This window comes from Cinclus cinclus, chromosome 10, assembly GCF_963662255.1.
Source record: "Cinclus cinclus chromosome 10, bCinCin1.1, whole genome shotgun sequence".
NCBI classification, from domain to species: domain Eukaryota; kingdom Metazoa; phylum Chordata; class Aves; order Passeriformes; family Cinclidae; genus Cinclus; species Cinclus cinclus.
The window spans coordinates 1,666,268-1,682,110 of NC_085055.1; the positions used below are offsets into that span (position 1 = coordinate 1,666,268).

Here is a 15,843-nt window from a genome sequence, read left to right on the forward strand (position 1 = left end):
AAAAAAAAAAGAAAGAAAGAAAGAAAAAAAAAAAACGAAAAAAAGCATGTCTGGGATAAGCAGTAGGCATAGAAGAGCCTGGAGCATTTCCATGGCAGTCAGGAGAGGAGATCCTGGATCCATCGGGATCCATCATCTCCACTTTGCTTTGGCCCCAAGTGGAAAAGAGACATTAAAGATGAGTGACGGAGGCTGCAGCATTTCTGCAGATCTCAGTAATCAGGAGAGCACTGATTCTGCTGGAATTCCCTCAGAATTCCCAGGTTTGGGGGTTTGCTCCGGGCTGGAATGTTTCTGCTGGGCAGGGAGTGCTGCCAGGGAAAAGGTCACCCCAGGGCTGCCCAGGTGACCTCTGGGGGTCAGAGAGCAGCAAATAAAACAACTCGGGAGAGGCAGCTCTGCCTCTTCTGGGCTTTTCACAACCCAGTCTTGTCCCAGTTGGGATGGGTTTTATTGCTCACACACAGAGTATCGCAAATATTTTACTGATCTCAACCTCTGCACTGCACTTACTCAAAGATTTTGCAACTGTTTAAAACTGCTCTGAAGGTGAAGTCTATTCACACTACAAAGGCCACAAGCAGTGTCTTTAGCTTAGTGATTCAATCATTTACAGGAGTCATTTATTAATTACTTGTCCATATTCTGATTAGCAGAGATGCTCTGCTTGGTTTTAGGGCAGCCATTCCAGGCTGCGATGTTCACTTGTCACAAAACAGCCAGGTGGATTTGCTTTAACATAATTCCTGTATCAAATACAAAACTCTGCCAGTTCTGCTACTGGAACTTCATCTTCCCAAAATGTGCCATGGCTGGGAAAGATCTCCCAAATCCATGCTCTTACTGAAACCTCCCTTTGACGATTATTCCAAACTTTTGCTGGGGGGTTTTCCTGTTATCTGCTTCTTCCTGCTAAAACCAAGAGCTCCTTTTTCCTTTTCCCAATCCAAAGCAGGGCAGGGAAGCTGCCACAGAGGAAGGGGATCCCTTGGGAAGGGGATGTGCCCTGGAACCCTGATCCTGTGGTGGGAGCATCCCAGTCCTTCCTCCATCCCAGTCCTTCCTTCATCCCTGTCCTTCATCCCTGTCCTCCATCCCTGTCCTTCCTCCATCCCAGTCCTTCCTCCATCCCTGACCTTCATCCCAGTCCTTCCTCCATCCCTGTCCTTCATCCCTGTCCTTCATCCCTGTCCTCCATCCCTGTCCTTCCTCCATCCCAGTCCTTCCTCCATCCCAGTCCTTCCTCCATCCCTGTCCTTCATCCCTGTCCTTCCTTCATCCCTGTCCTTCCTCCATCCCAGTCCTTCCTCCATCCCTGTCCTCCATCCCAGTCCTTCCTTCATCCCTGTCCTTCATCCCTGTCCTTCATCCCTGTCCTTCCTTCATCCCAGTCCTTCCTCCATCCCTGTCCTTCATCCCTGTCCTTCCTTCATCCCTGTCCTTCCTCCATCCCTGTCCATCCTCCATCCCTGTCCTTCCTCCATCCCTCCCTCTCTGCTGTTTCCCAGGAATAGCTGGTCACGGATACTTCAGCCTCTCGACGCTTTTCCACGTTCCGCCCGTCCCCAGCAGCCGGGGAGAGGCCGCAGCTTTATTTTACTGCCATCTACTGGAAAAAACAGAATTATTTCCAAAATCGCCGAGGAGCGGGACGCGCCGCAGCCGCGCTGAGGCCGGGGCTGGCCCCGCCTCACACTGCCCAAGCACCGGGGCTCAGCCCATGGCAGAGCGGGGCTGCGGGAGCGGCCGCGATTCCCGAATTCCCGAATTGCCGGAGCGTTCCCAATCCCCGATTCCCGGGAACCTTCTGGAGCGGCGGCCCCGCGGTTACCGCGGCAACGGCGGCGCGAGGGGAGCCCCGCCCCTCGCGGCGCGCCGGCCAATGGGGACGGCCGGAGAGGGTCACGTGCTCGGGCGGGGCGGCGCGCGGCGCGGTGAGGAGGGGCCGCGCGGGGCCGGGGGCGCGCAGAGCGCAGCGGCTGCCGCCATGTTCGGGGGGCTCGGGAGGTGCTTCGAGGACGATCCCTTCTTCAGGTGAGGGGCGGGAGGCTGCGGGGCACGGCGGTGAGGCGGAGGGGGATCGGCCGAGAGGGTGCTGCGGGGGCGGTGGGCTCCGGTGGGGCGGGCCGGGGCCGTAAACGGGCGGGGTGGGTGTGTGGGAGCGACCGTTGGGCGAGGCAGATCCGGGGGTCGGGGCGGGTGGAGGAACATGGGGTCGGTGATGGTTAAAGGGGTCGGGGCGGGTGGAGGAACATGGGGTCGGTGATGGTTAAAGGGGTCGGGGCGGGTGGAGGAACATGGGGTCGGTGATGGTTAAAGGGGTCGGTGCAGGTATCAGGAGCAGGACCGGGCCGGGTTAAAGGGATCGGTGCGGGTGTCAGGATCGGGACCGGGCCGAGTTAAAGGGATCGGTGCGGGTTTATAGGAGTTGGTGTGGGTTGAAAAGATGGGTGCAGGTGTCAGGAGCCAGGAGCCGGCCGGGTTCAAGAGATCGGTGCAGGTGCCAGGACTGGCCCGGGGGACGGGGGTTCTTAGGGCCCGGGGCCGGTTCAGGGCCGCTGTCGGGCCGTTTAACCACCCCTGTGTCCGCGCCCGGCCCCTCCCGAGCCCCCCTAAAGCCGTGTAGGGTTAAACATCTCAGCGCGGTTCAGTGGCAGACACTTGAGACTGTCTCCCCTCTCAGCAGGGAAGAGTTTAATCCACGTTTCGTACAGAGGAGATCTTCACCTCCTTGGCTGGAGATTCTTGAGTTCATTTGCTCTTCAGTTTTGTGGCTACAGGTTCTGAGCAGTGTAGCTCATCCTGATTTATGTGTGTGTTTAATTAATCACTTAGCCACAGGCTGTCTCTGAACTCTTGTCAGTGCCAGCACTACTTAGCACACCGGGTGTTCTTCAATTAAAACTTGACCGGCGCGTGTAGAGCACTGATGGCAAATTGCCTCGTTGTGCTCGTTTCCCGAGGGGATGGTGGTGCTTTAGCTCAGCGGACTGGGTTTTGTTCTTACTCCCTGTGAGACACAGGTTATCCAGAGAAGCTGTGGCTGCCACATCCCTGGGGTTGTTCGAGGTTGGACATTGGAGCTGGAGCAGCCTGGAATGGTGGAAGGTGTCCCTGCTTATGGCAGGGGTGGAACAGGCTCATCTTTAAGATCCTTTCCAACCCAAAGCATTCTGTGATTCTGTTTCCATACTGTGAGCACAGTGGTGGCTCCTGTCTGTGTATTCATGTCTGAGCCCAGTTTATTCCCTGTGGGAATCTTCTTTTGATACTGGAATCTAAATGTGAGGAGTGAGTGGTGCAAAGGCTTCTCCCCTCAGCCAGAACTGCTGAATTTTACCCCATTTCATGTCTTTGCTCAGAAACTGTCATTTGTAGTGGATGCAGACGGGATCAGAGCACTGTGAGGAGCCTCGATAATTATTTTAAATCTTTGAAAAAACTCTCAGGGATTTAATTAGCAGTCAAGATAAGGGGTGGGTGAAGAAGGAAACAGCAGGCCCTGTGATGTGGTTTGTTGTCTGGATCTCCTGGTTACAGGAGCTCTGGCTGAGGCTGCTTGAAGGAGAATCTCCTGCTGAGCTACAGCACATTCCAGGAGAATTCCCAAAGCTGTGCCACGTCCATTAGCACTGTTGTTTTTTTAGGAATATTCTTGCTGTTAAAAAACAACTTGTGAGTTCTATGCAGGAAAATTCCCAGTGCAGATCTTATGCATGAAATTAAAGTAATAGAAATTAGGTCTTGTTTGAAATAACAATTCCTTTTTTATTAATTTGTTCCTTGTTATTGTAGGGAAAAAAAAGGATTGCAGGAGGTGGAGGCAGGGAGTGTGTGTGAAAGATGAGCTGGAAATTGAGACTCATTTTCTCAGCACTGTGCTGTCAGTCTGCTTTGCCTATAGTGAAGGAGATGAGCTGATTAACCTCAGATAAGATTAGCTTCCAAAATAGTGTCATAATAGCCTGCAGCTGCCTCATAAGGACAGAGTTTGATGCTGAACTGGAAATAGTGCTGGGTTAGAGCCCTGAGTGAGCAGCTGTCCCGGGGAAGCAGCAGTCACTCAGCCCCAGGTGCTGGGATCCATCCCTGAGCCCCTGCCCAGGGACAGGACTTGTGTTTTCCCTGCCCACTGCACGCCCTGCATTGAATTCCCTTCAGTTTATTGTGCCAGGTGTTCTCTCCAGAGGGAATCTACAGCTGCAGCCTTACATAACTTCCTGGGGGGGGGAAATCTAATATTTCCATCTATTATCTAATCAAAAGAAACACATCTAATACAAAGTACAGTTTACAAAAGCACTAAGTGGAATTTAGTGTTCTGGGACTGCTTTTCCATGCACTGAAGTGAGCAGTAACATTATATTTGCATGTTTAATGACAGGTTAATACATGTTAGACAAAATTCTGTTACTGCAGAGTGCTGGAGCAATAAAGGTATAAATTGTTTGTCTCCATCCAGAATTTAATTCTAAAATAATTTTGTGTTTAACACATGAAGAGCACAGATTTGGCATGCAGAACTCTGTGAACCCCTCACTTTTATGCTATACCAGAAATCACATCCTTCTCATCAAAAGTGTCTTCCCTCCCCAAAAAAAAGGTCATATTTTAAGTCAATAATTGTTAAATTGGAGTGTCCTACAGCTGCTGGCATCCATAAAATCTGTGCTTGGAGCAAGGATCTTAAAATGCTGCAGGGATTTAAAATCCACTGCAGAGACTTTGCCTTGTTCAGTTCATCTGTGTTTGTCAGGGTGAGCTCCTCCTCTTGAATTCTGGTTTGAAATCAGTCATTGGAACCATCGAGGTTTAATTCCTCGGAAACTTTGTCTTCCAAATGGATTTTCTGTTCCCTTTCCATTGGTTTTACCCTATTCCAGGTCGTACCAAAACTGGGGTGTTTCTTTTGAGGCTTGACAACATTGATTCTTTTTATTAATTACTGCCTGAAATTGGGAACTGGGAGCCTCTTCTGTTCCCAAGCCTGGCGTTCCTCAGTTTGGATGTGGTTTCCCTGTCCCTGGTACTAAGGAGCCCTTGGTGTTTGATACCCAAACCTCTCTGGGCTTTGGGATCTGCTGGGGTTGTGCACATCCCGGGGCAGTGCTGGTGTGATTCCCTGCCCTTGGCTCGTGCCAGGACTTTTTCCATCTGTTCTTCATCCTGCAGTGAGGGGACACAGCTGGGTGAGCTCCTTATCACCCCAGGGCTGGAGCCAAAGCTGGGAGCAGGGCAGGGGCTGCTCCGTGGCATCACTAAAACACTTTAGAAGTCTCCTTTGGGCTGAGTTTAAGTCTGGACATAGCTTAAAGGGATATTTTTGTGTTAAAAATATTTCAAAATGAATCCAACCTCATGCTTGTCTTATTTACTTGAAAGGGGGAAAAAAAAAATAAGTGTGACTTTGGCACAAGATCAAAGCTGCCACGTGATGTGGGGCTGCAGATAAGGGGTGGGGAGCAGAAAAGCTGGGCAGGAGATAACTGGGCAGGGGAAAGTCAGGAACAGCCTGGAGCTTTTCCTCCTGGGGAAGGCCGTGGTGTCCTGGAGCTGTGGGGAGTGCCAGGAATTGAGAGGAAGGAGGATGAGGTGTATTAAACCTAAATGAGCATAGCTGGGAAGTGACTGTTCATGGTAGTGAGGTGGTTTTCAGTGGGACAGCAAAGAGGAAAATGAGATGGAAGGAGGAAGTGAAGCAGGGTAATTTGGGGGGCAGTTCTCCCTTTGGGTGGGGGAAGTGGTTTTGATTTTGTTTTGGTTTTTGTTTTTTTTTTTTCTGGGGGGGGAAAATGTTTTTGGTAGTTTTTTTGTGGGGGAAATTTGTTTGTCTTTTGTGTGGGGTTTTTTGTGTTTGTTTTTGTTTGGTTTTTCGGTTTGTTGTTTGTTTTTTTTTCGTGGAGGAAATGTTTTTGGTGGTTTTTCTTTGTGGGAGAAGTGTTCCTTTGCAGCCTGGCCCCTCAACACTGCTCATACCCTGTACTTCTGAAAAATCCCTGCATTGCTCCTCTTTTGGCCTTACTTAGGAATATCAGCTCTTGTCCAGCTCAGAGAGCTGGGGAAGTTGAGCAATGTTTTCCTTGCAAGCCAAGCTTTGGGAATACCAGCGGAGTTCTGTAGATTTTTGGCAGAGGAAAGGAGGGGGAAAATAAGAGGAAAACAAAAAGCCAGTGAGAATCCCCTTCCTAAGCACAGGAGAGGAATGGGAACAGGATTTGTGGAGAGGGAAGGCAAAGGTGCAGCAGTGGTGGCTACAGGAAGTGGAACTGGCCTGAATTTAGAGGATAAATGGGTATTTTTGAGCATGTGGGACAGGGAGAAGGAAAAGTAGGATGGGAGCTGGCAGCAGAACGAATCTGAGGGATGAGAGGAATCCAGTGGGACATGAGGAGTTCAGTGAATAGGATTGTGCTAAAGGGGGGAAATTGAAAAGAAATGATTTTAATGTCAGGTGGTAGAGGTGGAAATAGGTCAGGTGTTAAACACAGGCTGGAGTGAAAGGTGCAGCCAAGGAAGGATGATGCTGGAGAAGATGAGGAAAAGGAACAGGGACACCCAGGAGAGCAGCGAGGGCAACTGAGAGAAAATGGATCTCAGAGATGGGAAGGGAAAATCAGTTGATTCAGGATGGGAGATTGGCCACTTGGGTCCTGTTTAAAGTAAAAGTTTTGGCAAAAGAACCCTATGGAAATAGGAAAGAGTGGGATTTGCAATCTCCTGGAGCTGTGGTCCGTGAGCTGGAATAACGCAGTGGCCGTGTCTGGAATGCAGGGATCCCTTTGCTGCCCACCACCAGCACGTGAGGCAGATGATGAGGAGCTTCTGCGAGCCTTTTGGGCGGGATCCATTCCTGAGCCTGCCGGAGGGAGCCGAGAGAGCAGCCGAGAGGAGGGAGAGGAGAGCAGAGGGCAGAGCCCATCAGGACTCGCAGGTGGCCCTGAGGGGCTCCCACAGGGTGAGTTGTGTCCCTGAGCTCCAGGACTGCTCCATGCCGTGGGCATTTCCTGCTGTTAGCAGTACTTGTTACGTTACTGGTTTTTCACAAATATTAAAGTGAATGCTGTGTGTATCATGTTGGAAAACTTCACTGTATGAGTACAGTTTCGTTTAGCTCTGCTGTTAACAAAACTTAGTAATAGCAGTGTGATAAATATGTTTTTTTTTGGACTATGACGTGGTGATATAAAAAGCTTTTTTTCATGAAACTAACTCAGAGAATGGTGAAAAATAATCAGGAAATTGTTCACGTTCTTGGATTATCCTATCTGGATGAAGACAGGGGTGACACCTGAACTCCAGGGAAAGGATTTATTGAAATCTGTTACCGTGGTGTGCACTGACAAGAAGGAGCCACAAGGGAAGAAAAAAAAAAGTAAAAATGTTGATTTATAGGTTGGGGGGGGATGATTTTGAATAATGCATGAAGGTCTGTGAACATGCAACAGGATGATGCATTTAAGGAAGTGTTCCCTGAGTGAAGGTGTGCCAAGCACCCAGCTCTTAGAGCCTTTTGCTTTATTTTCTTTTATTAAACTTTTTAAAATCTACCAGGAAACTGAGCCTTGTTTTCCACACTGGGAAGCAAGCCTGGCTGTGCTCTGGGAACCTCCTTCCAGCTGTTTCCTCACTCAGGGAAACAGGAACGATTCCTCTGTTGGTTCCTTGGTGGCACATTGCTTATCTCTGCTCAACATCTGTCAGGGCTGGTCAGAGCCTGGCTTTTACTGATCACTGAACAGACAACATTTAATGAACAGACTGATCACTTGTTTCCATAAATACCACACATTAAAAGTCTCCCTCAGAGAAAGGCACTAAAATGTCCCATGTTCCCTGCACGTGCATTTCCTTTTCATGGTAACTTGACTTAGAAGGTGCCTGGATGTGGCTGCCCTATCCCTGGAGGTGTTCAAGGCCAGGTTCTTACCAGGTCCCTTCTAACCCATTCCAGAATTCCAGGATACATTTGTGCCCTCCCTGTGCACTCCAGTCCCTTGTGTGCAGCTATTTCAGTTTGATTTCCACAAGCCTGCATTTCACCACCTCAGGAATACCCACCCATGGATTTTAAACCCTCTTTCAGCTTTGCAGCTGGGAATAAACACTACATGCTCTGAATTTGGGCTGGTTGTTAATATTCCCTTAGATACGAACCTGTAAGAATTAAAGCTCAGGAAAATTGGTGTGAAGTTTAGTATTTTTGTGTATTACCCAGTGAAACTGATGGTCTTTGTTTAATTAAAGTGATTTTTTTTCAGCTCTGGGCAGCAGGACAGTCATATCTAACCCTTATCCAGAGCTATATTTATAGAGGGTAAATGCTGGGAGCTCCTTTCCCTACAGATTACTCAGCTCCCTGTTGCTTTAATGAATCCCCCTGGATTTTCCAAGGTTGTTGCAAGGAAAGGCAGGTGACAGGGGCTGGTGGCCAGGCCAGAGCTGGAACAGAGCTGTCACCTGCAGCTCCAGAGGGGAACTGGCATATTCCTTCCCCTGCTCATCCAGTCCTGGCAAGTACAGAACCTGCATGGAATTATGGCATGAGCTTCCCTCTGCTGATCCTTAGGTGATCTTTGGATCTGTGCTGCCTAAAGCCACATCAGTGCTTTTTCTCCTTTAGAAAAAATGAACCTGTCAGAGCTCACCTCTAGAGCTCAGGGGTTGTGTCCCTGTTCCTGCAGCAAGGGACAAATGTGAGACCCCAAATCCTTGCTCTGCAGCAGGAGTTGAAGGTGCAGGAACTCTGTGCTAGCCTGACGAGCGCTAAAGAATTCCACAGCTGCCAAAGCCTTCCCAGGATCTTGTGCTGTTCCTGCTGTGGCACTGAAGAGCTGTCAGATGTCACACCAGACTCAGCGCTGCTGGCTTTGCCCTGTCACCTCAAACTGCTGCTCCACCGAGGATTTAAACCCCAAAAATTACATCTTTATGTAGGAAAAGGTGGAGCTTTGCTACCCTGTCAAAAACACTTCCTTCAAATTATTTACACTGATTAGTAGTGTTGAAGTTCTGTGTTTAATCAAGTTGTAGCAGGCCTAAAACTGCTTTCAAAGGAACCAAATTAGTTGGGACAACTCAGTGAGTGCCACTGTAGGATTCAAATTGAAAACTGCTTTTCCTTTCTCCAAGCAGGTTTGCAGTTCATTTTTTAGGGAAGGAGGAATGATTTAAAACATATTAAGAGATACTGTTAATTGGAGTTTTTTTAATATATCTGATTACCCTGTATATCAGACAAATGTTTAACAGCTTTTAGTGGCTTCTTAGTGCTATAAAACAGAGTTTGTAAGGTTTGTATGCCTAATAACTCTTACTGGGGAGAACTTGAGAGAAAAAAAAATAATATTATTTACAGCTCTACCTAATCTGTCCTGACAGAAACCTGAAGAGTTCTTAAAGCTATTCCAGAATTGGAGAATTCCTTCTTTTTCCATTAAAGCTCCTGGGAAGGCCTCTGTGTTTCCCAGGATGTCAGTGCCCTGCCATGCAGGAATACTCAATCTCCGTGGGATAATTGGCTGATTAGTGGATTTTAATCAGCTTTCAGTGCTGCCTGCCTGGAATGGAGCATTGCAGGGTGGGGCCTGGAGTGTGAAATCAGCACAAAGGTCCTTGGGGGGTTCAGGTGTTTGCCAACCTCCGAGTGCTTTTCACACACACTTAGCAATATTTATTAGATGTGGTGGCAGTTGGCACTTTCTAATATCATCAGTGTAAATTTATTATTTACACACACCCAGGGATTCATTAATTACCAAGGCCCTCCGAGTGATTTTGATTAGATGGGAAATGTTTCATGTAATCTGCTGCATATAAAGGTAATTTCTGCTGTTCCTGATAATAATTCCCGATGTTCCTCCTTTTTTTTTTTTTTTTCCCCCAGGGCACCAGCTTCTCCCTCATGCCCTTTGCAGGTTTTGGGAGAGGGGTCAGTATCCCTGGAGTAGCTCCTGTGTAAACTGTGTGTAAAACCAAAGCATGGCAGAGGCTGAGCTGTGTGCTTGCATCCTGCTTTTGGTGCTGCTTGCAGTTTGGGAATAAGAAAATCCAGGGAAAAAAAAATCCCTCCTGGGGCATTTACCTTTGGATATGGATGGGATAATCCCTGGGGAAGCTGCAAACTTTGAGTGCTGCTGGAGAATGTTTTTGTGGGGGTGACACAAAACCAATGCTCCCAGTAAGGCAGAGCAGCCCATAAAAATGCAATTACCCTAAAAATGAAATTACCCTAAAAATGGTCTTGGAGTGGTTTCCAGCTGTGCTTTGGGAATATCCTGTGAAATATCCATTATCTGTCCATAGGATTTCAATTTCTTGTACTCCAAAAATAACTTGAAGATTTTTCCTTTTTTTTTTCCTTTAATTGTACTTCACTTTGGGCTTAAGTGCAGCTTTAAGCTTGCAGTGCTGAAATACTTAACTGTGGAAATGAATTTATTTCACTTTAAACCCTGGAGGGTCATACAGCACTTGGAGAGCAGAAACTGGTGAGGTCAGAAGGTTTATGGGCACATTTGTGAAATAATTGGATATTTGAATATCCAGTGCACATTTTTGTTAAATGAACTCATTTTGTGGCCACTTTGACATCTGAGTGACAAATCTTCCACTTTCATTTTTCCAGCATCTCCATCTTAATCCAGCTCCCTCAATTTCCTTTGGACAATATGCATTTTGGCTTGTCTGTGTGTGAAGTGCAGTCTGAAAAGCTTTTTGAGTAAAAAATGCATGTGGAAACCAGCTTTAGGACTGGGAGAGGTGAGACTGGCTTAACTATAGTCTTTTTGTTTCCCCCTTTTTTTAGCAGGATGTAGATTTTGGGGATCCATTTTCTGCAATGGACAGGATGATGTCAGACATGAGGAACAGCATGCTGGAAATGCACAGGAAATTTGTGAGTTTCTTTAAAAATTATTCTCAACTTTATAGCACTGAAGAGTGCCAGTTATTTTAAATATTCCTCAGAAAATAATGCCAAGATAAATGGGACTAATCTCAAGGAGATGGTAAAAATCGAGGAGTTTTTGCCTAGATTTTATTGTGTTTGTAATTTTTCTATATCCTTTGAAGATAAAACTGAAGTTTTACGTGGTACTAGGAGGGTTAATTATGTGAAGGAATATTTTCCATAATACAATAATAAGGAATAACTCTTGGCCACAAGTTTTAACTCGCATTGCTGAGCCTGCCTTGCTTTGTAGGATGACCTGTCCATCCAGCCCAGTGGAGGGCACAGTTTCAGCTCCTCCTCCATGATGACCTATTCCAAAGTGGGGGATGAACCTCCCAAAGTTTTCCAAGCCTCGGCCCAGACCCGCACGGCTCCAGGAGGGGTGAGTGATGCTGGGATCCAGCCCCAGGAGCTGGGCACTGCCTGGGATTCAGGTGCAGCCACACCAAACCAGTGTCTCCTGCTGCTTTTACTGCAGTTACTCCTGGAATTGACGGAATTCTGGGATTGCTGAGGTTGGATGGAGTCCAGGCTGTGCCCTGTGCCCACCTTGGCACTGAGTGCCACATCCAGTCATTCCTTGGACACCTGCAGGGCTGGGCACTCCAGACCTGCCTGAGATCCCCTTCCGGTGCTTTAACAACCCTTTCTTTCCATGGGGAAATTCCTGCTGATGTCCTCCCCTGGCTCAGCCTGAGGCCGTGCCCTCTCCCCCTGACCCTGTCCCCTGGGAGCACAAAGAAAATTGAGGAGTTGAGAACACAGGGCTCTCAAACCCCGCTCTGTATTAAAGATCTGATTTCCTCTCTGTAGTTTTGTGCTTTAAGTACACCCCAAAATAAATTACAGACCCATGCAAGGCTGGGTAAACAGAGCACAGAGCAGCAGTTTTCCAATGCCCTTCTCTTTGCTGTAATGAATCCTTTTCCTGCCCACTTAAACTCCAGGAGAGGCTCTGACCTATGCAACCCCTGCCTTCAGAGCACCCCTTTGCCCAGGCACTTACATAACCCTGAGCTGGAGCTCCCTTGCAGCTGTTGTGTCTAATCCTGCCGGGAACTGGGAGTGGGAATGTGAACCTGGCACGGGCCATGAAAGCCTAGACAGGATCCCTAAAGGCCGTGGCAGGATTGGCTGGAATGTGTCCAGCTGTTATCACGAGGTTCTATTAATACCCCAGGACACTGATAAGGGGCAGCCTGGCTTCCAAGCCACTCAACACCACAGCCCAAGAATTGGTTGTTCCTCATGTTGGGAATTTTGGCACCGGGTGTTGCTGTTTCTGTTGCCGAGGAGAATGTTGGAAACTTGGCTCTGTAGCATTTTTAAACTGAGGGGTTCTTCCCCAATAATTAATACCCAGTTTAAAAAGTTCAGGTGTTGTTTCATCTTCCTCTTCGGTGGCCAAAAGAAAACAGGCTTGATTTGTGTTTTGTTGGTGTGTTTGCAGCCAACACAAGAAGTGAGAGAATTGGGAAAGCCTGGAAAACCTGACTTTTGAAAGGAAAGATGTAAAGCTTTTGGGGGAAGAAATAACCCTTTGTATGGGCCTGGAGTGCCAGGACAAGGGGGAACGGCTTCCCACTGCAGAGGGCAGGGTAGGATGGGATATTGGGACATTGGAAGGAAATTCTTCCCAGAGCAGCTGTGGCTGTCCCTGGATCCTTGGCAGTGCCCAAGGCTAGGCTGGAATTGGGGTTGGAGCAGCCTGGGTGGGATTTAAGTCCTTCCAACCCAAACCATCCTGGGATTCTGTGAACTCTTTGACCTCTTTTTTAGTTGGAAGGACACTCAGTTCCCCCCCCCCCCTTTTTTTTTTTTTTAAACAGGTTAAGGAAACAAGAAAAGCACTGAAGGATTCTGAAAGTGGCCTGGAGAAAATAGCCATTGGTCACCACATTCAGGATCGGGCTCACGTCATCAGAAAATCCAAGAACTCCAGGACTGGGGATGAGGAGTTGAACCAAGAATTCATTAACCTGGATGAGTGTAGGTCTTTTCAGGCAGTTAATGGGCTTTACACTGCTTCACACTCTTGATTGGGAAGTTTCAGCTTGAGATGTCTTAAAAGGCACTTTTAGACTGAAAGTCTCCAAATCCAAATTCTCTTTTACAGATCCCTAAAACCAATTGCAGGCAATGTGTGGAGGATTGTGGACTACAAAGTTTAAAATCACTACCCAAACCCCTAATAGTCATTAAATGTTTTTTTCGTCTCTCTATTAACACCTCAAATAAATGAATCTGTTTTTCAGCTGAGGCTGAAACCTTTGATGAGGAGTGGCAGAAAGAGATCATGAAGTTCAGGCCTTGCCGAAGCAGGGAAGCTGTGGAAAACCCAAGATCCAGAAGTATCCAATACAGCCCCAGGGAAAGAGGATCAAGAAGGTAAAAACAGTTCCCTGCTGTCTTGCGGGATGAGGAAATTCCAGCAGCAGAAGGAAAATCCAGTTCTGGAGCAATGCTCCAAGGGGAACTGCAGGTTTTATTCTTTATTTTTTCATGGAGATTGTGATCGTTGCTGTTCTTTTTCCAGAGAGAAACCACTTGGAGCTCCAGGATCCAGAATGCCCAGGGATTCCTTGGAGACTCTCAGTGTGAAAGGATCACACCTCCCCCTGAAGGGCTCCAGGAAATAACTGTCCCCATTCCCTCGGGATGGAGATTGCCTGGAGCAGTGATGGTGCTCAGTGCTCGTGTCCATAAAATACACCTGGATTTGTGACCAATCTCTGTTCTGTGTTGTGCCTTTGCTGCTCCTGCCTCTGAATGTCTCCCCACTGAATTCAAACCCAACAACTTTCTGCCTAAAAGCACTTTATGGAACATCTGCAATCCTGGTAAACCCAGCTTGGATTTGCAGAGTTGTTCTGCTCCAGCTGCACCAATCTCAGGCTTCACTGAGCCTGGTACTGCAGCTCTTCCTTCCCACTCTTAAGATGCACAAAAAGTAAATTTTCTTTATTTTGGGTTGCTGAAAGGATGACTGATTTTCTAAAACTTGAATACACTATAAAGCACTATTATTTATCCCTTTAAAGTCATAAATTGTTACAGAACCCCCACACTCCCCTTGGTGTAACATGAAGTGAGAGGAAATGCTGAAATATGGCAGTACTTAAATTTATCAGAGTTTTTATGTCAATAAGCTGTGCTTGCACCTCATTTCCTGTGCCTGAACTGTCAGCTTTGTATTCCTGATCCTTTGTTTTCTGTGGAGTTGGCTCATCATTTTCCATTTTGAGGATTGTCTGTAGTGTTTAATTGCTTTAATTATCCTGTAGTAATAAGTGTCCTGAGATCAGCTGCAACTAGGTGTTACTCATGGGAAAAAAAAGTGGGAGAAATGACTTTAAGTGGAATGATTTCACCATTTCTGTGTTCTAAAGAGCCCTGGACACAGGAACCCCTCTCCTTTTTGTGTTCTTTGTGTTTTACTGAGGGTAGAATGACCCCAAATCTACATTTACTGGGAGTTTAGAAGAGCCAGCAGTGTCTGAGAGCAGGAAAATCCTGGGATTTTTCAGGCCCTGTGCTGTTCTACTACACAGAATTATCCCTGTGGATAATTCATAATTTACAGAAACTTACAGATAACTTTGCAGTAAATTAAATAACATTAAATAATATAAATTAATTTGATGACATTAAAGCATTATATAAATTCGAGGCTCCATTATAATGTAGCCTTTAAAAGTCCTGTTTGTATAATAAAATAGGGTTTAGTAAGCTAAGAGTAATATTTGTTTGGCCAAAAAGCCTCTAAATCATATTTAATCTTCCTGCAGTTTCCCCAGATTATTTAATTTTAATTAATGTTCATTAGTGTGCAAACCCAGTCAATTTTGTTGAGCTCTGAAAAGAGAAGGACAATTATTTGCTTGTGGTTCCTTCCTGAATTAGAGAAGTATCAGTGGGAATAAGCTGTTGTGATCAATATTAATGGCAGTAATTGAACCATTATTTAATGAGCAGTGAAGGTCAGGGGGGCTTGGACACCCCTAAAAGTCAGAGCTCAACCACTGGAGACAACGTGGATTCTGCAATTAATTTATTCGATTATCTCAGTAATTAACAGCAGCAATGTTTTCTGTGCTGGAGTTTGAGCAGGAGTCTTGGAGAGCTGCTGCTGTCAAATGGAAAATTTGGGTTTTTGTGTGAAATAAAACAAGGGTTTTGAAATTACAATGGGAAGAGGTGAATATTCCCTCCCGATCCCTTTGCTACACCAAGACTGTTCTGTGTTAAGACACAAGCTGTGCTCTGTAAAACCATCTGAAACTGCAATTCTTTAATAAAGCTATTTATTATTTATGGGGTTTGTTGGTTTATTCTACACCACTTGTACATTAATTAGTTTGGGCTGCTTTGAAACAAATCAGTGAAAGGAAACCTTGGTTCTGAAGGCATGGAATGGGATAAGATTTAGCAGAACCACTCTGGGATTCTCTGGAAATCCTTCAGTTTCTGGAGGTGAGCACGTGTTTTCCACAAAAAAATAAGTTAGATGGAACCGCAGGAGAGAGAAGGCCTCTCTCTCTATTTCAGAACTGCTCCTGGAGCCTTTGCAAGTACGAAAGGTAGTTCCCGGCAAAAAAATTTACATGAAGAATATACTTTAATACTTCAGCAGCGTGTTCCAAGCGGGTACCTGTGCTCCACCCAGCCTTGCCTTCCCCTTTCCCTGGGCCAGTTGTTCCTAATCCCTCATCACTCCCCAGCTCCAGGGGCTGGGACCCGCCGCCCATCCCGCTCCCTTGGCTGAAATCCGTCCCTTCCAGGGGGAGAATTCCGTGTGAGCCCGAGAGTGCTCCGGGACGGGCCCGGCGGGAGCCTCCCCTCCCTCATTCCGTCCTTCCTCGGGATCCCGCCCGGTGCTGGGGCTCCATGAG

At 47.0% G+C, this 15,843-nt stretch overlaps 1 protein-coding gene across 5 annotated transcripts; it reads left to right on the plus strand.

Annotated features, from left to right (window-relative positions):
* The first annotated feature begins 1,944 nt into the window (after positions 1-1,944).
* MLF1 (myeloid leukemia factor 1) lies at positions 1,945-15,265 on the plus strand. 5 transcript variants are annotated; one of them, XM_062499583.1, is made up of 8 exons: positions 1,945-2,034; positions 6,772-6,955; positions 9,884-9,928; positions 10,805-10,894; positions 11,202-11,333; positions 12,781-12,940; positions 13,207-13,339; positions 13,488-15,265. In XM_062499583.1, the coding sequence occupies exons 1-8, from the start codon at positions 1,988-1,990 to the stop codon at positions 13,588-13,590; spliced, it is 894 nt and encodes a 297-aa protein (XP_062355567.1). In that variant the 5' UTR covers positions 1,945-1,987; the 3' UTR covers positions 13,591-15,265. The 5 variants fall into 5 exon arrangements, with proteins under 5 accessions (XP_062355567.1, XP_062355568.1, XP_062355570.1 ...); XM_062499584.1 differs by having other exon boundaries at positions 10,808-10,894; XM_062499585.1 differs by lacking the exon at positions 1,945-2,034 and adding an exon at positions 5,478-5,703.
* The last annotated feature ends 578 nt before the right edge of the window (positions 15,266-15,843 follow it).